Source organism: Anser brachyrhynchus, assembly GCF_964034855.1.
Source record: "Anser brachyrhynchus genome assembly, chromosome: 2".
In the NCBI taxonomy this organism is placed as follows: Eukaryota; Metazoa; Chordata; class Aves; order Anseriformes; family Anatidae; genus Anser; species Anser brachyrhynchus.
Genome location: NC_137695.1, coordinates 106,780,231 through 106,804,816, shown reverse-complemented (window position 1 = coordinate 106,804,816; position 24,586 = coordinate 106,780,231). Strand labels below are relative to the sequence as shown.

General features: G+C 36.4%; 1 protein-coding gene across 1 annotated transcript in view; it reads right to left on the bottom strand.

Moving 5' to 3' along the window:
• The window catches only part of PIEZO2 (piezo type mechanosensitive ion channel component 2), a 314,668-nt gene that overhangs the window by 87,472 nt on the left and 202,610 nt on the right, over positions 1-24,586 (bottom strand). The window contains 7 exon segments of the mRNA XM_080580333.1: positions 251-374; positions 2,962-3,198; positions 5,225-5,364; positions 5,819-5,957; positions 7,774-7,812; positions 9,423-9,557; positions 16,337-16,499. Coding sequence (XP_080436459.1) covers positions 251-374; positions 2,962-3,198; positions 5,225-5,364; positions 5,819-5,957; positions 7,774-7,812; positions 9,423-9,557; positions 16,337-16,499 — 977 coding nt within the window.

Genomic DNA, 24,586 nt, shown 5'->3' with positions numbered 1-24,586 from the left:
CAAACGAGTCATTTCATTTATCTTTCATATTTTGCAGTTCAACAGTAATGAGAATTTTCATTTGTTTGGATTTTCTGAAGTTCAAAGCTATTTTGTTTTTATATCCACTGAGAGACGGTTGCACATGGTTTTATAATATCTTCCTTAGCTAATAACAGGTATCTTGCTAATTGATTTCTGTATTAGGAAACAGAGTAACTGAAACTTCTATTGTGACTGAAGGACTCTAATAAATTGGACATGACTTTACCTTTTTCTTCATCTTCTTCACTTCTGACTTTGACCTCAGATAAAGTAGCTTCTTTCAGCTGAAGTGCTTTCTGTTCAGTGAGGTGTTGCCTAAGCAGTAGCCAGAAAGTAATCGTGAAAAGGATCTGCAAACAAAAATCAAAACGAAAACAACAGGCTAATTGTATAACCTATATCCTGCTACTGCAAACATGTATTCATAAATTTGCATGCTTTTGCTTTTTCTGTCTATTGGAAAATAGCAATAATGTCATAAGTGTCAAAGTGCACCTTTGTGGAAATTGTTATTTAGGAAACACCCTGCATTAAACACAAATTTATTTCATCCAACCTGAATGGTGTTATGGTTCTATGATTTGCACTTTTCCATTAACTTTTCACTCTGCATCTTTTCTTAAATTTACTTACCTATACAGTTCTATTCTACCTTATTCTATTCATTTTTTAACTCCTGTCTTATAAGTTTAAGGATCTTCTCTTTATATATGGCCTGGCATAATTTCCACCTGCCCATTTTTGTTCATTTCCTCTTTATGAAGAAGCACTGGCAGGTAAGTGTATTGTCATTAGGTTTGGTATATCCTAAATCAAGAGATTTAGGAGCTTTGGTACTTCAAGTGCTTAAGAGCAATTAATTAAAAAAAAAAAATTCTTTGTGTGTCTTGAAGTTACAAAAGGCATAGCCAACTGTACGTGCCTTGCATTTGGAGCACTTACAAATACGAGATGGCTCTTAATTCTTGGAAGAGATTGAAGTTGATAACTCCACAAAAGAAGGATACCTTAGAAATACATCTCTTTAATGAAGAGTGCATTTCTTTGTTTTGCAAAAAGCTGAATTCAACAGCTTACAACACTTAGAGACAGCCAAAATTCAGAAAATGGCATGTTACCTATCAAATTCTTGATTTCATATTTACGTTTTGCAAAGTTTCTATAGTGGTGCAGAACAAGGACTTATTTCACTACCTTATCAGATAAAAGAATAAAATCTCAGACAGGAAACATGTAAAAGCCAACTAGTTTGTACGCAACAAAATGACAAGGCCAGTAGTATAAAGTAGAGCTCTCCTGTTTTTCATCTAATATGCAAGTACTTCATGGGAGACAGGTGAAGTCCCAGGCTAGCAACAGCTGCTTTCTCTGGCACTGTGGCTAACAGTGAGCTGAAGCAGAAGATCCTCAGCCTGTGTGAATTGTCACAACTCTTCCTCCAGATAAACTGCTGGAGCTCTGATTTTTGAGACACAAACATTTGATATTGTAAAGTACAGACTACTCTGCCATGACTTGCTCCACCTCACTGCTTCATTTACCAGGTGACTCGTAGAGGTCCCTTCCAACCTCAAACATTCTGTGATTTTGTGAGATTTACTGAGTGCATTATATTCAGCCTAAAAAAAAAAAAAAGCAGTAGGCATTTTCTATTATTTTTTGGGGTGTGGCCAAATCATCATATATGCACAATAGTTTTCTTTCCTGACACCAGCTAGTTTTATATAAGATACTTGATTATATAGCTAATAAGAAACTATGTCAAAGGGGCTGACATACTAAGAACATTAAAACTCCTTTAGAGATTAACAGTCACTGAATCTATAGAATTCCTTGAGCTTTAGCTCTTTTACTTAACTATTTCTACCTTTACAGGAGAAATCATACAGTGCTCATTAATTTTCAAATGCATTAAAGACCAACAAATGGTTGTCCAAAGGCACTGCCAACAAGCGAATTCACTTGCAGAATCATTGTGAATGGTAACTAGGAGGCATAAGGGAAGTAATTCACTTATCTCAAGGGGAGCAGTGCCAACTACCTGCACTCTCTGAGACGCCCCTCTTGGGTATTCTATGAAAAAACTTCCTAATTATGCTCATTCCCTCCCCCAACAGCACTCCTGCCAAACACAATGCATTTTGTAGGGCTTTCAAGATATCAATGGAAAAAAATCTATCATGCAGTGAAGTCAACAAACTCTTGTTACTGACATGAAATGGATTCCAACTTCAGTGGCAGCCATGTACTGCTGCTTGTGACAAATCCTAAAGGAGTGAGGAATACTGGTAATGATAACAAAATCACAGTTACCATCATGTTCAAAGACAGACCTGACATAGCATGGGTGACCAAATACAACAAAATGCCATGGTAAATAAAGGCACTAGAACTACGAGTGTCAATTTAACCACCCACAAGTACTGAGTTTACTTCTTTTTCAGATCTTCATATGGCCCTTGCTCTGTTTCCCGCTACAAACAGTGGGTGTGCCAGTGACTACATAGGTCTGGGTTTATGTTTTTGAAAGCCAGAAACATCCATGTGCAATACTTATGTTGAAGGGTTCTGAAGTAGCTGAGACAAAGGTACAAGAGGCAAGACTTAAGAGGATAAACATTTACCTAACAAATCAAATCACATCTATTTTGGACCCATTTTATAAAGCCAAAATTTCTATCTACTATGTGTTCTCTACAGAATTATCAAGAGAACCTGTAAGTATGTCTGAAACATCTGTTTTGGTATTAGCTTTACGAGTAAGAAGCAAATTTCTCAACAACATTTTTAAACTACTTATCCTTTATTGTATATCTGCTACTGAACATGGTTATATTGAATACTGAGGATTCTTACATGTAAAGTAATTCACATTTTTTGTCACAATGTATTTATTCTGTGGTTTCATAAAAAATCTCAGCTGTTTGTAACACTTACCTTTGATGCCAACTCCCCAGGTTCCTTTCTTTCTAAAAAACCCGATACTTGAGGAAGCTCATCATTCTTGAGCTCAATACTCCATATGTACTGCAACGTTAGCAGTAGATTTCCATAGAAAACCATGAACGGTGAACTGATCATGGCATATTTCCTTCGGTCACGAATCATCCACAGTGTACAAGACCAGATCAATAGCACAAAAGTCAACCAGCTGTGATACGTGATACTCCATGCCTTATGGAAAGAAGAAAGAGGGAAAAAATGTCCAAGGATTCATTCAGGAACAATGTTGTGGCATACAGCCAGTTACGCTTCTCTGCTTAGCACACATTTTCATTGTCATGAGACTCTCATCCATATTAATCAGCTACTGGGCCAGCTACAATAAACCCCTTCAAAAACATGCTGAAAATGGATTCTTAAGAAGTCCACAGCTGGGGGCAAACCCTTCTCTGCACATTAATTGCACACTGGTAAGTTTTGTGACCAGGCTCACTGCTTTTTATTACACCAAATAAACAGAGATGGAAAGTACAGGCTAACTTTAGGGCACTAAGGACCTTCTTGCAAAACTAGCAATAAAGAAATCAGCATAGCAATAGCAAAACATATTTGATACCTGCTTACATTCAAAGCCCTTGACAGACTTATAAAATTATGCTGGCTCCATACTGTTCTAGCTTTTGTAGAATCAATTTAAGATGGAAAGCTAAGGTATGTACACAGCTAGCTGAAAAACAGTTAGTTTACACTAACCATATTAGATTGCCTCCTACACTGACAACTAGATAATGTTTTAAATAGTTTGCAGAAATCAGTTACTGAAAACTACTCTAGTAAACAACTGGGGAAAAGGATTTTTTTAAAGTGTTTTTGCTAACATCATTATTGATTTAGGACTAAATTCAGCCATATGCTGGTATAACCGGGGAATAACTGGCGACGTATTTTAATTTCCCTTTCAATTTAAATTAAAAAGTATGAAACATTAAGAATATATCAGTCAGTCTAGTCCATCCCCCTTGGAAATAATGTTTTGTAAGAGTATGTGAAAAACACTAATATGCTACTTCTCTCTTCGCATACAAGAATGTAACTTACACTGAGGAATCCTTGGCTATGGTGTAAGTGGAACTTTCATCAGATTATACCATAAAGGAATTCATAAATGAATTTGGGTCAGATCATAGGAAATAGAGATATATCACTAAGAGAAAAAGCTAGTAGTGTCTCAATATCAAACTACAGGAAAGGTCTTCAGATATTTCCTCCTCTGATATTGAAAGATATGAGCCTATAAATGAATTAAAAAGAAATTGCAAAACAGGTGAAGCACACAACTAGAAAATAAAAAAAAAAGAAAGAAAGGAAAAAAAAGAGACATTACGGCAATACGAAAGCAACTACTTGTTAATGTTTCAGAATGCATGAAGCCAGATCCAGATTCTGCACAAGGAGTCTGCTTTTCCTGTTAAAGGACAGTAAATAAGGTATGAAACTATATTCAAACAAAAAGCAGCCAAACTATTTTATTTTACCATTTTTAACACAAAATTCAGCCAAGAAACTTTATGGTTAATTTCATCACAGTGGAAACATTTCCAAAACAGTAAAACCAAAGCCTGCATTAAGAATATAGACAGAGAGCTAATCACTAAGCTGAAAATGTGCTACAGTTCAAGGTACTTGCATCAATTGGGCTTAAAAGCAAACAACATCAAAAGAAGAAATAAGGGTGGTAAGTAAAACAACAGCAAAATCATGTTTGGCAAAAAGTTGTATTTTCCTTGAGACCGTTCTGAGTCCATAAAGGAAATCAGGCTTTACAGATCTTTTATCTCAGAGAGTACCAGATGCATGCTTCAATCTGAAATACGAATGATATATTTAAAATTTACTATACGACTAGGAAATTATTTAATTTTGCAGGCAGATTTCTGAGTGGAGCAACAGCATGACAATACTGCTTATAGAGAAGCTTTGGAATCAATAAAAAAACTCAGCCCCAATTGCTTTCTTTCTCAGTCCTGGAAATGTGATGTTTTATCCAGAACCCTACATGTTGCCCTACTGATAGGTCTATAACAAGCCTGGGAATTATTCATTAATAATCTAAAATGCAGATACCGTATCAACATTTTCTAGGCATGATGCAAACACTTACTGAAAACCAACAGATGAGATTACTCTCAGGAAAACACTGAGAAGACACATCTATTTGTAAAATCAACAGCATTATTCTTTTGTTGCCAATACTTACCATCATAGCTATCAGAGCACAAATGTAACTCTGTTTCATGATAAATTGGAACACAGAGACAAGGGCATGCAATTTAACATCTTCTTTTTCCTCCTGGGTAACTTCTTCTTCCTCTTCTTCTCCTTCCTCCTCTTCCTTTTCTAAGTAGAAAAAGAAATCCTTATTTGCAATTCATGCTGGCCCTAAGAGTACTGTATGCACTCTCTCCAGGTAAGTAACCCTGGAGTGATTTCACTTGTAATCACTCTAATAGCTACATCTACATCCTTTAGCAAGCTCAAGATGGGAGCCAAAACAAAACAAAACAAAACAAAACAAACAAACATACATTTGAGCACAGTAAAGCAACACAAAACCTGCAATCACTGTGTTGTTTTGCAAAGAGGCAAAGTATTTTAGTTAGTATATGCCTACAGCCTTGTTCACAAAACTGCCAAGTGGTAAGCCATCATTGTAAGGTGATAGCAATTATTTAAACTTCAACAAGCCAAGGAGCTTACTAAAACAAAAAATAAATGCAAGAGGCAGTGAGCTGAGGTACAGAAAAAGAAAATATGGAACTAAGGGTAATTCCCACGCAATGCTTTTCACTACCTGACATGTCATCCGAAGGCTCCCATTTGTACTGTGGTGTTGAGTACAGGTCTGCTTTGGCTGGACCATTTTCTAATGGCAGTGTGGGGTGGATGGTGTGATAGTCAGAAGGGTTCCCATTCACTGTTACCAGCAGAACCTACCAGAAGATGGGAGAGAGGCATTGCTTTTAGGGCAGCTCTTACAAGTATGAGACTCCTATTTCTGTGCTTGGCTTTACCATGGATTGCCAACGGTAAAGGAGCTGAATGAGTAAATGTAGTTGGCTCCTTCCAAAGAAACTGATAGTTACAGTCATGTTGCATGCAAAACTAGTACATAACAGCTTTCAAAATATTTTTGGGGTAACTTTTTATGCAATATCAGGAGATTTACAAACTGGCTAAGTGAAGTTTTTAACAAACTGTAAAATAATTCTGCATCTTAGAACTGTATCTCCTTTAAAAAAATTTTTTTTTCAATTTCCAAAAATTTCACATTGCATTAGACATTTCAACGTACATACAAGCAGTCTGAAAATGCATAGAAGTGTGGACACACAAGCAAAAGTGATCATGCTATTCCAGTCAGCTGAACTATGGTAAATGACTATTTGCGTGCTCTTGGCCTGTCTTACATATAAAATTATGGAAAGAAAAAACAATGTGAAAGTGGATTATGTTAACGCATGCACAGCTGGGCAAGTCTGAGGCCCACTACATGACTTAGTGCACAAACAATAATTCTTGAGTTCATGTTCTGACACCCTGACTTTCCCAGGTCAAGTTAGCTTTTTACAGCCAGCCTGGGAAAGCATCATGATCCCCTGGCCTTAGGTTAAAGCTATAACCACAAAGTCACCCTCCTTCTTAGGCATGCAAATACATTGAGATTTTCAGACTTAAATTTAAATTTTCAGACTTAAAATTAAGAATTCCTATCTGATTATTTATAGTAGTTATGACAACAGTGTTTATAAATGGCTTTCAATTTTAAATTCTTTCTGAAGAGAAATACATTAGCTGCAGTTAATAAAACCAGTTCTGTTAATTATTGTTATTGATTCAGCATTTAGCCCACTTCTTAGTACTAATTCAACTCTTGCATGGTTTTCTTTTTGTGAACTAAATTTCAGCTCTTGCGCTTATTTGGATTGGTGTTCCAGCAACCACAATCATAAATATCTCTTGTATTGGCAGGAATTCACATGCAATGGGTTACTGAGAGCAGTATATGTTAAAGACTGACATGTGTTTAGGCTGTAAGATAGAACTGTTATTTTGCTTGCAGAAACTATGCACAGGGATGTTGTGGACTGATTCAGTCTCTCTCTTTCAGAACAGTATCTGGGTTAGGTATATTCGGCAGCACACTAAGATTTGGTTATAGCTGCTCTCAGAGTTCATCTGTATCTCCATTCTTCTGCGTATGCTGAATGGCAGGGATGTTTCTGCATTCAGGATTGTTACAGGATCTATAGCAGTCAAAATAAATCAATCATTTGCTGTCAGCTCAAGTGGGGATTCTAATTTTCTGTAATCTGTAAATTAAACTCATGTGTTGTCAGTCACTCTTTAAAAGCCTCAGCATTTTAACATGAATGAAAGAAAAAAATAGAGCAAAGAAGCTAAATCAAGTTTAAAGATGGTTTGCATTAGAAAGCATATTTTGAGATCTTATTTAAACCCAATGAAATAACAAAGATCGTTTGCCAGTTGGTACTACTACAAGTAGTGTAATTTCAAGTGAATTTCAAGTAATTTCAATTTTAAGGCTAATTAGCAGTTTCTCAGTGTAATTGTTAAGGAAGAGAAAGATAATATTTAAGACAATCAAGGTTACATGGCAAAACACAGACTAAACAAAACACAGAAGTTTTTAAAATGTCAGCTAAGCTTGTATTGCATATATCAGTGAGATCTGTATTTACACATTAAAAAGAATGACAAAATTACAAAGACTAGTAGTATACTAACATCCGATGGCTTGTATTCATCTTGGGTCATTGACAGAAGCTGCAAAAAGCAATGCAAGACAAATTATTAAAGAAGCATGGCTCAAGCATTAATAAGTCTATTTTTTTTTTGAATACAGGCATGCATATTTGCTGACATTTGCAGAAGATTTGCATTAAGAAATTCAGAAAGAATTCTTAAAAAGCCAGCAGAATTGTACACGATGCTTCATAAAATGATATTTAGTGTACCGTAAGCATTGACATAACATTACTGTAAATTCCTGTGAATTCTGAACCAAAACTGAGACTGTTGCCTTGCAATTTTAGGTATTAGCTCAAAGAATTAATCAGTATGGCATTATACTGATTAACTGCTTTCTAATGTCTTTCTAATGATCCAGTGCTTAAAAACTAAGTTTTAAAAGATCATTAGAATTACTGTAATTATAAAACTACTTCCGATGAAATGTTTATACTAATATAAAATGTGATACTTAGAATTATAATTGCTAGCAATATTCATCTCATTAAGTAGAAATATTTTCATTGAACAAAAAATATTGGCTTTATCCAAGGCTGAGTGATAAATGCTGAGTGAACACCAGAATATGAAGTAACAGCTGCAATGTGCTATGTCAAGAAAGCGCACTAAAGGATCAAAAGCTATATCCACCAGTTTTGTCTTTCCAGAAATATTTTCCACTCAAGTCAGTGAGAAATGTTTCTAGAGACATGTGATTCATAGTGGAAACAAAATTGCACTTTTAAAATTCTGTTATAAGTCCCAAATTCCTATTTCTGTACCATTTTATTGCTTACTTTGTGTTTGTCCACAAAAGATTTTCAGGAAGTATTTTCAATGCATGCCTTCTCTAGCTTTTCTGTAATAGCTGTTGAAGATATTATGTTGAAAAATTAAAATTTCCATGGAAAAATGAAGATAGCTAAATGTAAGAACCTACAGTAGTAACTGATTGTTATTGTTGTTGTTTGATAGAGTAGGTTCAGTCCATTTGTTTGCTAGCTCATTTACCATTGTTACTATTATAATGGAGTTTGGAGGAGCTTAAGTATATGTGGCTCAATGGAGTATTTAAAAATCACAAATTTGACTGCAACTTGTCAAATGAAATTTTACATTGTAGCTGCTGAGGACTGATGGTAGAAAGCTGATCCTTTCCTGGAGATTTCACAGCAACTGTCTTCCCTACAGACATCCAGCAAGGGCACCAGTACACCTGAAGGAAGATAAACTGGCGGTTCCTCTTTACTGACAGTGGGAAATTAGCAGTTACAAGGCAGATCAAAACTTTACATCAGAATTGAGCTCCCTGACAGACTTTCTAGCTGTTTTGAATAAAGATAGTGACCTGATGCCAAAAGACTTGCTCTAAATTTCTAAAACGTAGAGGCCAAAAGCAAGGAGCATGTAGTTCTTTTACTTCCTTACACCAGCTCCTGTTTTAGCTTTATTAATTTTTTCAAAATAAATTTCCTACTCTGCCACATAGACTTGATATTATATCTTAGTTATATAAACACACATTCAGTTCTTCCTACTTGCGGCCTATCTAATGCTGCTTCCATTAATTTCAAAGTAACTGTCATAAAATTGAGTGATGGTTTTAAAGACATTTAATGCAGAGACCCTTCCCGCTCCAGCCTTACTTTTCTCTCATCAGTTGTATAGTGGCTTGCATACCACAGACTGCGTCTTCTCTCCGCTGTCATTGGAATTGGGCTGCAGGCTATTTCTTTGTCATCCTCTCCACTATCAGATTTCTCTTCTTCGTCAGGTATCTGCTAAACAACACAAATGACAGCACTAGTTACTAGTGTAAATAAAAATCTCGTAAAAGGAATTTAAATTTTCCCCTAATTGATGCTCCCTCTCCAAAATATGTCCTTGAAATACCTTTTAGTGTTTAAAGCACTCTATCATATAGATGACTTTGACTGAGATGACATTTTCAGAAATGTTGACAGGGCTTTTCTAAAACTGCTAGTCCATCAATGCCACGATGCTTCCTGATAGTTACAAGACACCAGAATCACACTGACTTCCACTTCTTTCTTTAGTATACAGTCATACCATAGACACAAAAGTTTGATTTTCTGAGCAGTGAATTGAAAGAAAATTAAATTTTCCTAACTGCATTTATATGTGAAAAGACAATTCTGCTTCATTAAACAGCTGAAGAATTGAAAAGAAAAGATCAAAACCCTATCAGCCTAAGTAACGATATGTGAAATCTATCCTTACATACAAATCCATGTCTCAATACATAACAGGGTAGTCAGTGCTGGTCATCCATTGAGGTTTGTCTAGTCTTTCTTCTGTGTTGAACTACAAATATTTGTGTGTGGACTCGTGTTCACATGAAGGACAAAAAGATGACTGGAAAAAGCCAACACGGATTTACCAAGAGTAAAGCATGCTTGACCAACCTGATTGATTTTTAAGCTGAAACAACTTGCTCAGTGGATGAAGGGAGAACAGTTGCTGTCAACTACCTTGTTTTTATAGAGTTGTTTAACACAGTGTATCACAACATCCTTGCTGACAAGCTGGTAAGATACTGACTGGACAGGTGGACCACAAGATGCATAGAGAACGGGTAGAGAACTGGCTAGACTGTCATGCTTGAAGTGGGGTGATTAACAGATCAAAAACAAAATGGTAGCCAATCATTAGTGCAGTTCCTCAGGGACTGATGTTAGGTCTGGTACTATACACTATCTTCAAAACTATCTGGATGATCATGGGGTTGAATGCACCCATGCAAAGTTTATGACTCTGAACTGAGGGGTGAGGTAGATGGGCCACCACACAGACAGGCTAAAAGAATGGCCCAACCAAAAATTCATGGGCTTAACAAAGATAAATATAAAGTCCTCCATCTGGGACAGAATGCAGCAGTAAAGGTTATGAACAGAGTTGGTGGGGAGCAGCTCAGGGGAATACGTCCAGAGGGTTCTAGTGCACAGCAAGCTGAACGTGAGCCAGCAGCGAATGACAGCAGCAATGAAGGCCATGTCCTAGGCTGCTCAATCCAATCTACCTGTCAAGTGTCAGGCCATACCTGCAATACTGTGTCCAGTTCTAGTTCCCCCCAGTTCAAGACAGACATACAAAATCTGATTTTTTTTTCTGCCTTCCAATACATAAAAGGTAGTTTTAGAGAAGACAGAGGTACTGTCCTCACTAGCAGGCATGATTATAGGACAAGAAGCTATGGGCACAGTTAGTTTCAGTAAAATGTTTTTTGGATAAGAAAAAAAAATCACTGTGAGAACAACTAATCACTGGCACAGGATGTCTTTGCTGGAAACATCCAAGATTTAGCTTGATAGGCCCCCGAAAAACTTAAACTGAGGCCCTGCTCTCGCATGCAGTAGGACCAGATAATCTCCTGAGGTCCCTTCCAACGTAGTCTGTTTGGTAATTCTGTGATTCTCTATGATGCACATGCTCTATTTCTTCACCTTTGACAGGAACTATTACCACCAGAAGTAGGATTGCTAATGCACCAGCCTTAACTCCATTTTAATTCCATGGACCAGCAAGAGTACGGGGGCCTCTCAAATAGAGTGAACATGGTTGTGTTTATAGTACAGCATCAAGCAGGAGACGTGGGTGAGTATACAAAAACTGTGCTAGGTTACAGCTCCTCTTCGGGCTCTTCCAGATCTCCTCCTGCACTGTCCTTCCTCTCCTTGCAATCCTGAACTTCACAGCTGAGCCCTCACCAAGCAGCAGGATCATCTTGCTGTTCATACTAGTGAGAGGATGAAGCTCAAACATGTGGTGTTAAAGGGAGAAAGGTAGTGCTCTAGAGGCAGCAGGCTACATGTGAAAACTGTGAGCATCTCCATCAAGGTGTTGCTCAGCAGGACTCACCGGCCCCTGGGACACCATCAGGGAGAAGCTGCCACTACTGAAGGTACTCTGCTTTCTGCCTTTGCCTGGTTTCTAATTTGGAGCTTTAAACTTCAATCTGACTTTTTAGTTCATTAATATTTGACCTCTTTACTTCCTTAGTTTTCTGGTCTCTTGTCTCAGTCCAAGGCTTGATGTGTTCTTTAGGTTTTTGGCTCTGATGGAAATAATAAGCATGCAGAACATCAGAAAAAAGGTATGCAAGGCCACGGAATGAATATTATTGAATAATACTAGCTATTTCACTCTGCTCTCCATTAATGCCTGGAGGTTTATTTCAAAACTAGTAGGAATGGTAAGGATTGAAAGGTAGACTACCTATCTTTAAGCATTGCTTTAAAGAACTTATTTTCTTGTGGGGAAAATTTCTGTAATATCAAGTATGCAGACTTGATTCTAACAAGAAATGAAAAGTGCTCTAGTGGGGTTCTACATTCCTATTCAACAAATTTTGAACTACAAAATTCAAACAATTACCAAATTCTACTTCCTCTCTTTGCAACCTCCACCAGTATTAGTTGTTGAATGTATTGTGCCAAATTCTCAACCATACAGCTGTAAAGCCATGCTGCATAAAATAGCCCCTATTCAGCTGCATAAAACCACCCCTACTGAGCAAAGTACATCAGTGCTTGCGTAACCTGGAACCCAAGGCAAGGTCTTATTGACTTCAATAGGACTTAAGTGACGGTTCAGAAGCTCTGCTGAGCCGCAGCCAAAATATAGCATACACACTAACTTTAATAGTGTTATTTTGAACTTGCCCTCTTATTAACTACAAAGTAACTGGTCAAGGCAACTAATTGTCACATTTTATTTCAACCTGAACAAATGGTTTGTAAGGACTGAGGACTTTCCTCATGCCTATTTTGTACTTTCTACTTAGCAGACACTTTTACTTCTGTTTCAAATGAAACGTCACAAAATCAACCTTTAGTTTTCAACAGGACTATCCACCTGCTCTCATACTTCTTTTACTTAAATCCTGTCTACTGCCAACAAAGAGATACATTGTGGCATAAAAGCAGTTTTCAGTTGCAGTTTGTGTCTCAAAGGCAGGGCCTCAAATTAAGCTTTATGGGAACTAGCTGTAGGTATGGGTTCTCATTGCTTGTGCAGTCAGTTGATTAGAATAAGAATAAATCAGGATGCTGGGCAGAGGTCTGCAAAGTTACCCATGGGAACAGGACATCCAAACATCCTAGCTGGTTTTGAAACTCTCCATTCCAACCCTAACACTAAGGCCCTATTTTTTAAATCTTGACTTGGATAAACAATGGTTGTTAATTTAGTTTTACTTTTGAGTCACAATGGCAGCACATTTCAGATATGATTGTATATTTATATTTGATTGCAAAAGGGCATTCCTAGCCAAAGTGTAACGTGAAATAAACTGATCTTGTGCTTAAAATACTTCTCAGTGCCATTTAAAACTTTAACATAACTGCACACCATAAAGAACTGTTTATCAACAGCATTTAGTTTGACACCAGGATGACCAAAAAAGTACCAGAAGACCTAAGATGCAGACAGTGATTTCAGTAACACATTTGTAGCCTAAGAGTCTATAAGGGGCAGTGAGCAGTTGTGTTTTATCTTTCTCAGAAGAGGAAAAAAATTAAGAAAACACAGCAGTAGTCATTCATATGATTACAACTTGCAGGAGTCCTTTGACTTGACTAATTCTTCCGGTTCTTCCCCTACCTGACCAACTCTCAAACTCCTCTTTATTCAAATGATCTTAAAAAGTTTTTAAAGAGCAAGACCATAAATTAAATTGCTGTAACTCAGTTGAGTTCTGTACTATTCTTTACCACTCAACAGACAGTATGAATGGGCTCTATTCATATATTCAGTCCTATTAGTTACAACTATGAACTGAAATCTCCAGAGGCAGACTGCCTCCTCTAATTTGCAGAGGTAGAATTTCACAAGACTCAATTTTAGAACAAATCAGGATCCAAAATAGCAGGCAGAAGAAAAGCAAAATTTCCACTGACCTCCAAAAGTGTTTTGCAGGAGTAAGGTCCATACAGAATCCCACAAAGACCAACCATACTCTGTTTGAAATCTCATACATGCTGTACTTTGACAGACTGTGGTGCACACACAAAAAGCTTTTGGCTTGAAACTCAAGATTTGAAGTGGGCATTGTTCTTGTAAAATTGTTGACCAGCTGTGGGATTCAGAGACAATCTCAAGAGTATCTGTCTCAGAGAGCACGCCTACTAAAATTCAGCAGGAATTTTATCCGCAGGAGGAACCCAAGATGCTATTCACACCAGAAGGAATAAATGCCAGAGTCTACATCTCTTATATTCTGCTTTCAGAATTCGCTGCTCCAGTATCACATTTAGCCTATGTACATCTTTTTAGACTGAATAAATATTCCTCTACACATAATTTAGCACACATGGTTTGTTCAAAACAGGTTCTGTTCAAAGGATTCATTTGAACAAAATTTCAAAGGTGAGACTTTTTACTGTACTTTAACAGCAATATTCAGAGAACTACTTTACATTAAACAACACAGCATATTGTCATTGCCATCTGTCCATCTATAGGTAAGTTAGTGGTGAGTTCCTAAATACAGAGTAACTTTGAAATCACTGGGAATTGCAAAGGCAGGTTATATCCTTAGTCTGTAATGAATCAAGTGCACCAGAAATTCACAAGCCAAAAATTGTTTCAATGAAACCTGAAATAAAATTATTTCTGGATTTAAATAATAGACAGTAGAGTCTACCAGAAGAAACTTAATAAGAGAAAGATGAATGCTGGATCTATGGCTCCGGTTAAGGAAAAACAAAATGTATACAGACGAAAAAGGGCATAAGAAAAAGTTTGTAAAAATGGTAAATATTGAAAATCCCAGCATCTGTTTTTAATGACATGAACTTGCAGCACTATATTACCTGCCTCAAAAATAAGCATCAATTTATGGGTATTATTTTATTTACAGTGCTCTCCTTTTTAAGCATTCATTTCTCTTCAGAGGGAGGCATCGTTCCCTTGACATAAGAAGTTCCCATGGGGGTGCCAATACTTTGTATTGCCTTTCAAGTAGGCATGGGTTTGAGAGACATCTTCTGTTCTTTAATTAATCTGTTCTAATATTTACTCACTCTAACCTAATAGCTTGGAAAACACCTCTAATTCAACTTGTTTCCAATTCTCAGAGACTGATTTTAGTGTCTTATGGGAATATCCATTTTAGTACACATGAGTAGTCTAAAAGAAAGAAGTGCAGGCAAGTACACTCTGGTGTGGACTCTCTGGACCACAAAGGAACTTTCAGGATTCATACTGTCTTGAGACAGATGGGCTCACTTCTCTCCACAGAAAAAGCACAGTAATCAACTTAGACCTATCACCAAACTTTAAGATGGTGAAAGTTGGATGAAAGGAACCCAGGTTCTGGAAATGAGTTCCCGGAGATGCTGAGATCACACAGCTCCCACTAACTGCATTTCACATGTGGTTACTCCTCTGTGAATAGTTCTCATGGTTTTCCTACGAAGTTTGTGAGACATGAAGTATTAGTTACAGCTTCAGTGCTAAAATCATATTATTATCTGGAAATCTCAGTTTTCATTTAAGAAAAAAAAAAAAAAAGCACAGCTGCTGCAGCTGCAGAAAAATAAAAAATTAAACAACCCAATGCCAGAGGGCACTGGATCACAATCTTTTAAAACCTTGTGACTTCAAAAAAGCTAGTCTTAAGATTTCTGGAAACTCAAGGCATGATTTTTTAATAACTCAAGCTTACAGTTCTGGCATCATTCACCTTTAATTACGAAGCTCAACATATGTAAAACCCAAATATCAGACATCTAAATTCAGAGGTGATGTATTTTGTGTGCCTTTTTACACATTAAACTGTTACATTATCCATTATATGAAGAAACACCCTTAAAATAACAAAATCTTAAACATTTTTACTTGTTACTACAAACTCCACTAATTCACAGTTCAGTCATGAGTATTTTCTTTGTGGTTTACAGCATGGCTAAACCTAAACTCTGGAACTCATGTCAAACCTCAGAGGATTAAAATAAACAATGCTTAGGATCATCCTCTTCATGATTCCAGTTTCTAAGCTTTTAAGGTACATTTGGGTTTATATTCCCTCTTTTCCTGAAACAGGAAGAGGTAAAAATCTACTTTTTGTCTCCTTTTTCTCTTGCTTTTAAACCTAAGTGGGGATTTTCATTCATGGTCACAGATTCAGGAGCAAAAGTTTTCAGAAAATTTTTCTCTATCTGTGATAAAATTTCAAATCTCTGTCTTGTCTCAATGGTATCCTGTGCCAGCCTGTATCCCACCACAGTGCTGCTAGACAACAAGCCCTGGGCGTTTGCCTTCCATTTGGTAGCCTACATTGCACTGTATTGACATTGGCTTTCTAAATCAGAATAAGCATTAATTATCTGCCATTGCAGTCACTAGTTAAGAAGAATATCCATGTAAAAGCTTCAGTCAGACTCTTGAAGACACCTATCAAAAAGCCTGAACTCAAGGTACCAGCTTGCACTTGTCTCTTTCCCTGAATTTTCTTGAATTTTGCTTCTCTGTGAGGAATTATGTGCACTGGCCAGTCTCACAGTCATTAGCACTAAAGAGAGAAGGAAATCACACTTACAATGGGCTCTTGTAGCCAAAGGCGGATTAGAGTTGCAAGGGTGTAGTACATCACTAGCAGTAAGATTGGATTAGCATGGTGATACCAATGCAACTCTTGATTTTTGATGATCATCCAAGTGCTTGAGCAGTTTGTCTGAGTAAGAGAAGTGACACCAAACAACCTGTGGATATAAAAAAAACAACGAAGTTAGAGAATAAACATCAAAACTTATATTGCTTAAGAATATTTTTGCTTACTTATAATACTGATTGTCCTGTTTAGATCTTACCTAAAATGCAGTGAATATTTTCATTCCACAATATTTAGTGAAAAGGAATGGTCTTTTGCACTTAGTTTTCAACATAAAACATGGGAGTATAATATTATTGCACCTATCATGTCCAGTGTAAAAACTTTAAATGACCTGAGCCCTTTTGGCTTAGAGCTACAGAAAAGGGGGAGAGAGAATCTAGATGCATGGCCATTTGGCAAACCACAGTAACATGGCATTTCAAAGTGATTCAGTAAACTGACATACAATGCCATTCCACATGCTCTGCCAGGACAGAGCTGTAAAGCACATCTCCTTAGCACATTGAACAGCTTACTGAAAATTAAAAAAGAAAAAAGATAAAACTATTAATAATTGCTGTCTAATCATAGAAAAAAACGTATAGACATACAGAGCTTCACTGAATTAATGGCTTTTGTGAACAATGGAAAACATTTGGCAAAGCAATTGCTCTGAATGATCATATCATTGAGAAAAAAAAAATTAATTCCATAATTAGTATTAATGTAGTTGCAGAATTAATGATATATTTGACTATTTCTTGAAAAACTGGTACTTCACCAAGTAAGAAACTTATGCCAAAAAAAAAAAAGCACTTAAGAATTAAAAAAAAAAAAGCAACATTTTTAATTTAAGACAAGATATTAGATGCTTTATACCTGAAGCAAAACCAGTAGGAAGTCATCATTAATCTGTTTTTTTTTTTTTTATCTAAAATATTTTGCAGAGTTCCAGAGCTAGTTCATAACATCACCATAGCACGTATCAGTATTCATTACATCAGTTTTTTTTGTGTTTGTTTCTTTTATTGGCAAGATTCTTTTACAATGTGTATGAGAGTTTTTGATTTTTAGAAGAAATAGATTTCACCTAAGAGATGGTTAAGGAGAATCATTTATTGAAAGAACAAAAACCCCAAACTATGCTAATTTTGAAAGAGTAAAACAAATACATTAAAAAATAAATATTTTTTAATTTGTTTGTTTGCTTGTTTTCTGCTAGGGGATTTAATCATTAATAGTATATGTCTAAAAGATTACTTCTTTTACTTACTAGAATCCAACACAACAGGGTGAATGAATACAATTAGTATGATATTCAACAGAGATCTACTGCCTGAAATCTGCCTTTTCAATGCTATAAAGTGAAAGTGAAGTGAAAAAGAAGAGGTTATGCCTGTTCATTCACTGGGGATTAGTGGCATGGGTATAATACCATTAACCACCAGAACTAGTGCTCTAAAGTATTTTATTAAACAATTTATCAGAACTCACTTCTCACTCTGATTGTCAACACAAGACAAAAGCTATAAACCTGAGTAATTCTCAGAGCTTTTGGGTGGATACAAGGTTGGAAAAAATAATTAAAAAAAAAAAAAAAAGATTCTGCATACAAAATAAAATGCTGTAACTTAAAGGAGATGACAGACCTGTTTTTGGAGTTGACCCAGATTCAAAATTCTGTAGCATCCAAGCAAATTCAGAGCCAGTGTTACAGTTTGGCTCCATCTGACCAAAATATATGCTGGACTGTATTCTGTTCTTATTTCTATCAGCATAGGGGAACATCTTGTTTTGTCTACTTTCCTCTCTGCCATCTGACTTGAAATTTTTCCCCGTCAATGATCAGGGATGTTGAGCTCCTATTAGTTTCATCTTCTACCTCTATTTCATAATGCATTCCTTCATCTTTGTTTCATTTTAATATTTTCTGTGTAAGTACAGTATGAATTACCCTACTTCTGTTTCATAAATGTCTCAGAATCAGAGTGCAATTCAATTCTTACTGAAGTGAGAAGTCTTTCCATTGCCAGTGAGTGCTGAGTATTTCCTACAGAAATCAGGGAAAAACAGTTTCTGAACTCTTCTGCCAGACAGACCTGATCTTATTATCACATATTCCATTCTCCTGTATAATGTACTATAAATATAAAGTCTCAAAAACTTGTGTTTTCCTTTCATCTCCACTGAAGAAGCATTCCACATGATCTCACCAGTTCGGAAAATTTATTACATTTTAGTTAAATCTTAATTCTCTTAGTTTCACCTGTTTGCTTCAAATAATCCATACTTTCTACTATGGGACTTAATTCTGCTCCCATCTGGTCCTGCATTCACCAAATACTAAAAAGTTATAATATATCTCTTCCCTCTTAGCTGTGACCTTATCCACAGTATATTTGTATCATAAATAATGAACCTAGAAGAACTGCTGCTTATTTCTGAGGTCTTCTGAGTTTTTGAGAATTGTTAGTCACGAAGGTACTCAACACAACATTTCCCATGAACCACATTCAAAACACTCTGATGTCTTGGGAATGCTCATTCTGTCTACAGGCCTTCAGTAAGGCTACAAGTTGCTACTCATTCAATATTTATTCTTGACCATTATCGTCAATGAGAATTGCTGGTGCAGAACGTTTATCAAAGACATAGAATCATCTTCTCTTATTTAAAGCTTTTAAATACACAGGAATAACTGCTGGAAAACTTGTAAGCATTTACAGTAGGCAAAATATATTAGGGCATTTCTCAGTTCTGCATACTTCATTCCATGAAGATGTCATTATGCTCAGTAGTAATCAGGATCAGCTATATTTGCCTCCAGCTTTGATCTTAGTGTGACTTTGTCTTCGCCAACATATATGTATGCCATTAGAAAACCCAGAATGAGTCTTAGGTTAGGGAAACTGGATTTCAAACAAGACAAGGATGTCTGGATACAGAAGACAAATAAAACAAATACATGAAGACCATTTACTACTGGAAATTGTTTACCCTTCAAAAGTCTGCATTTAACTTCATGAACAAGTGGAGGTTTGTTAGATGCAATAACTTCACTTTTCTACTCTTGCAAAGAAGCAAAAATTGTGTTTTTCAAAGTCCTCATCAGTATTCTGAAAAACGCATTCTATTTAAAAACATATAGCAGAAATCATTTGGAAATTTTTAGAAACTATAAAGAGCCAAAAGGAACTAGAATGTCTGACTGAGGTGTGCTCTGAAACATCACAGTGAAAAGCAGTTCTTGAAAGGGTGATATCTATCCAGTTCCTACTCCATTCACTTGTTTTCCCAGCAAAGCTTCCTATTGAATCTGTGAATCACCCTTTTGGCAGGTGCACTTTCATCTTCTGTGACTTTCTGACAAAGCTGTAAGCTATGACCATAAAAACCAAAACAAATATACAAAAAACAACAAATGAACAAACAAAAAACAACCACCACACACACAAAAAAAGGCAACATCAAACAACTTTTGATATCTAACAAAAATCAGAAGAGCAATTTCAATTTTATTTGAAAACAGAAAAAAAATATCCTTTTATACTCACAGACAGTTGACCTGAGGGGCTGCCAAAGTACCACATTTTATTACTCTATTATGCCGATTGCTAAAAGCTCTCCAGCATGCATTAGTTTAGTATTACATTAATATAGAAAAATAATTGACAATAATAGTAAGTTGTGGTATAAAGCATGAACATATATGATTATATTAACCAAACAAATTAAATGTATTTCTCATATACAGAATTATCAAACAGACTAATTACAGATCTGTTCAGTCTATGAATTTTGCCATCCATAAAAATGGGCTGGAACATTTTTTCTTTGTAAAAATGTATCTGTCAGTTTGGATCCTGGATGAACTGATATTTTAGGAATTGACTTCAGACTAGGATTTGTCTTGTAACTTCCAAGGCCAGGATGGGAAGTAATAATTCTGACTTCCTGCATAACATAGGACACACCATAATTCTTGCATTGAACAAATAACTTGTGGTTGGATTAAAGTTTATAGTTAAGAAAGGCATCCAATCTCAATTTCAAGTGATACCAAATCTTCTATTGCCATACTATTTCCTATAGCATTTAGTTTCTATAATAGTTTTGTCTAGATGAGTTTTCCACATGCTACGTCTTCCTACAATTCTGTGTACTACTTTACATACTACTTTTCACACTACTTTTCACTACACAGCAGACCAGAAGTCATTTTCCTGTATCTTCTCTGAGCTTCCCAGTTTACAGCAACCTCACCCAACAAGGCAGAACATCTATAGTCCACCTCCATCACACTGCACAGCTTTCGCCTGTTTGCATGGCCTAGAGGTTGCACTTGGACACCACCCAGATATCAGAGTAGAAGCCCATATTCACATGTTCATCTAAATATATCCAGGCTTCTTCGGACAGTTTTATGTCAATTAGCAGATGAAAAGCTATTTGAAAGCTTTTTTTGAAAGCTATATTGAAAGCTATTTTATTGCTATTAGACCTGCAGTTTCTGAACTGGTCAGCGCAAAACCTTTATGCACTAACACACAAAACAAAACAAGAAAACAAACAAAGAAAAATCAAGGACAACTAAGCTTTCTTCATTTCCTCCTAACTTACACCCGCTACCTTCCGTCTCTTTTGTCTTCCCAACATGCTAGCCAATTCTATAAAAATGACGCTAAGTTCCTCTGAATTTTCTGAAGATGGCTCATTGGTAAGAGGATGTGATGGAGATGGAGGTGGAGATGGAGGGAGGAGAACAGAATCCCACCATGTGACAGGCTTTGGAGGCAGACAAAGAACTCCCAAATACATGGCTACCAATGTTCACCTCAACTGTTTGGAGATTCAGAAAATATAATTTGAATGAAATGAATGTAATATCTTAGTGATTTCTTTAACTTGTATGAAAGACCTTTGGATGAGACTGTAGTAAAATTCTGACCTAGTTTGGCAGCTGTTTCTTTTAGGGACTGGGAACAAAAATTATGTAAATAATGCCACTTTAGTGACAGAAGCAACTGCCTTGCATACAATACTTATGAAAATGCATCAAAATACATCAATATAACAAAAACATTCAAGTTCATAAAGCCTCTAAGGTAATAACTTACAGTGTTTTACAGACTCTACTCTGACTCACTAAGCGGAAGCAAAAGACATGCAACAGCTTTTCTCATGAGCCCAACCTAACCCATGACAATGTGCAAAATGCACATAAAAAATCATTCAGAGCTTTCAATCAAAGAAGACAAGTGATTCACAGTGGCAGGAAAATGTCTTTTATCATGTCCTGTTAATTATGCTTCCTCTGAAGGGTCTGAGAGGGCAGTGGATTCTCCAGAGCCTGCTGAACCTCTGTGGAGTAATTGCTCATGAGTCTGTACATTGCTTTGTTTTTAGTTCTCATACATTCTAGTTGGGCTTGATGTATATTGACAGAAATTGGTTGATTTTGCTCTCAGTTAATTGCCTTCATTGCAAACATAAAAAAGCATAAACCTGTATTCAGATTTGTCAAGCATTTTCCTAAGCACCACCTATTACAAATCATTCTGGTCAGAAACACGAGGCTATGTCAATAAATTAACTGCATATGTTAATATCATGACAAAGCTTTAAATGCTCCCCATTCATGAAAACTAAGGAAAGGAAACAGGATTTTCTGATACCCTAAAAAACTGTAAAAGACTGGAGATAAGGAAGAAACAAACCAAGAGTTCTCCTAATACACTCAACTTTTTGTTTGCATTCTTAAACATTCTTTTTTCAAGGTGATAGGGCCAAAAAAAAACAGAGTGGAATCAGTTGACTGGGAGGGAAAAAGGAAGAAAGGAAATCTGGACAGCTATTGCATGCAATAGGACATCACCTGTTAGATGCCAGAAACTACTGTTTCCGTAGGAGGCAAAGGCAGGATGTTTGAAATCTTGGACCAAATGTGATTCCGCTATCTTTTGTCAAAGGAAGCAATTACAATGTGCATTTTTATTGAGAATTGTGTATTTGTCTTAATTAGCAAGTAAATTTATCCATTAAAGTAGAAACTATCTGGATGATTTAGGCATGAGTGTAAAGTGTTGTAATGCTCTTTTTAAAGACAACCATGAAAATTTCTTTAAGGTTGCTAAATGTAATGTAGTTTTAGTGGATTGGCTGCCTGTTTGTTTAGTTGTCTGGTTTGTTTTTCGTTGGTTGGTTGGTTTGGTGTTTTTTGTTGTTGTTGTTTTTTTTTAGGTGGGTGCATTGATTTGCAAATTCAAGATCTAATATTTTAGCAGCGCTACACCACTGATTTTAGTGGGAAGTTACAACATTGAGAATACAAGCAAGTTATGATCTCACCTCCACAGTTGCTTTGTCAATGAGGAACAGAAAGGTACAGAGACCTGAAAAGAATAGAATAGATCTGAATGGAAATTCTTTTCTAAACTCTCTCATGCAGAGCTGCTACTATGCATACGTATACTGCACCATGAGTTATGCATACTGCAATATAAGATTTAACTTGTACTATAATATAAAATGAAGATGGAATTTGGGAATGGAAAAAATGTATGTTTTTAATATTGTGCTAAGAACACCAACACACTGAATTTTGTTGAAAATTATAAAATTACAGATGATAGTTTATAATTTTCAAGACACATTCACACCTATTTCAAGACTTCTTCATCCAAATATTCCTGTTATTGTGTTCAACATTTTAACATTTGCTCTTTATCCACCATAAACTGGATGTACATTACAAATACTGACTGATTTAAGCAGGAAAGATTACTTCACAGGACTTGCTTCCTGTTTCAGGAAAAGATTTACCATAGACTAATAAAATAAAACAATGATGCAAGTCTGCAACTCTATTTGACATGGTAGCAGACTGGAAATTAAATCCAGAACAGGGCAATGAAGATTACAGTTTGAAGAAAATATCTGCACCAAGCCACTTCAGGAGCTGTATTTCCTGATTTAGTATTTATGATTACAGGAATTTTTGCTATAGCCAGTACTGAATGGTTATTCACAGCAATGGCATCAGAGACTTCTGCTGTGCTGGTCTGGATTTCGGAAATCCATCTTTGTAGAACTTCTGTTGTAGAATTTCTGTTGGGTTTTATGAACTGTCTGAAACTTTATATCATCTGGCTTTATTGCATAGTTACTGCACTCTCCTCACAGAAGGAAAAGGGAGTGCTGACTCGGGCTGGGGTAGGAGAACGGACTATCAAGATGGATTGCCATTTGATTTACTGAGCCCTGAAATGGAGGTGCTAAAAGTGGCCAACCAAGAAAAGAAAAGGAGAGATGAAGAAGAGAAGAAGAAGGAGAAAAGAAGGGGAAAGGGAAGAAGAAAGGAGAGGAGAAGGGAGGGGAGGGGAGGGGAGGGGAGGGGAGGGGAGGGGAGGGGAGAAAAAATGAACAACTGAATTTAAATGAAGGAAGGAAGGAAGGAAGGAAGGAAAGATTGAACAACAGGAAATTCCTAGAAATGGGGAAAAAAGGTAGCCTTTTTGGGGGGTAGTGGTGTAGAAATCTTCTTTTCCTGGGGAAAAGAGGACAAAGATACAAGGATAAAAGGCAAAACGTCATGTTTCACAAGCCAGGCCTGAAGTTAGGGATTAATGAAGAAGAGTATTTAAAATACAGAAAGGACTGTATTCCAAATCCTAAACAATGCTCGAAGTGTGAACCTGTATTCAAGCTTTGACTTAAAGGAGATACATACTCCCATCAAATTTGTAAACACCCTGGGCAGAAGAAGGGGAGAAGGGTGGAAAGAATAAAAAATAAATAAATTAGAAAACAACAGCAACAAAACACCAAAACAACAACAACAAATATTAAAAAGAAAAAATGAAAAAATGAAAAAAAAAGAAAAAAGAAAATAAACCCACCACTAAAAGAAAATAAACCCACCACTCTAACACAGACTTTCTAAATGTCAGCAGACTCTTGTTCACTCAAGCTGTCCCGTTGAGTTTTCTGTGTTTGGATGGCAAAGCTACACACAAGTTTTGATCAATACAATTATACCCATAAGGTCTGTTAAGAGAACCCTGTGAGCCATCCCTGTCCCCCAGCCAGTACCTCATTTGGCTATATGCTGAAAGAAATAAATGCTGTTGGAAAGGACTCAGACAGTCCTGTGGTACCTCCAGGTCCATCCTTGCCTTCCAGAAGCTGGTTACTCTC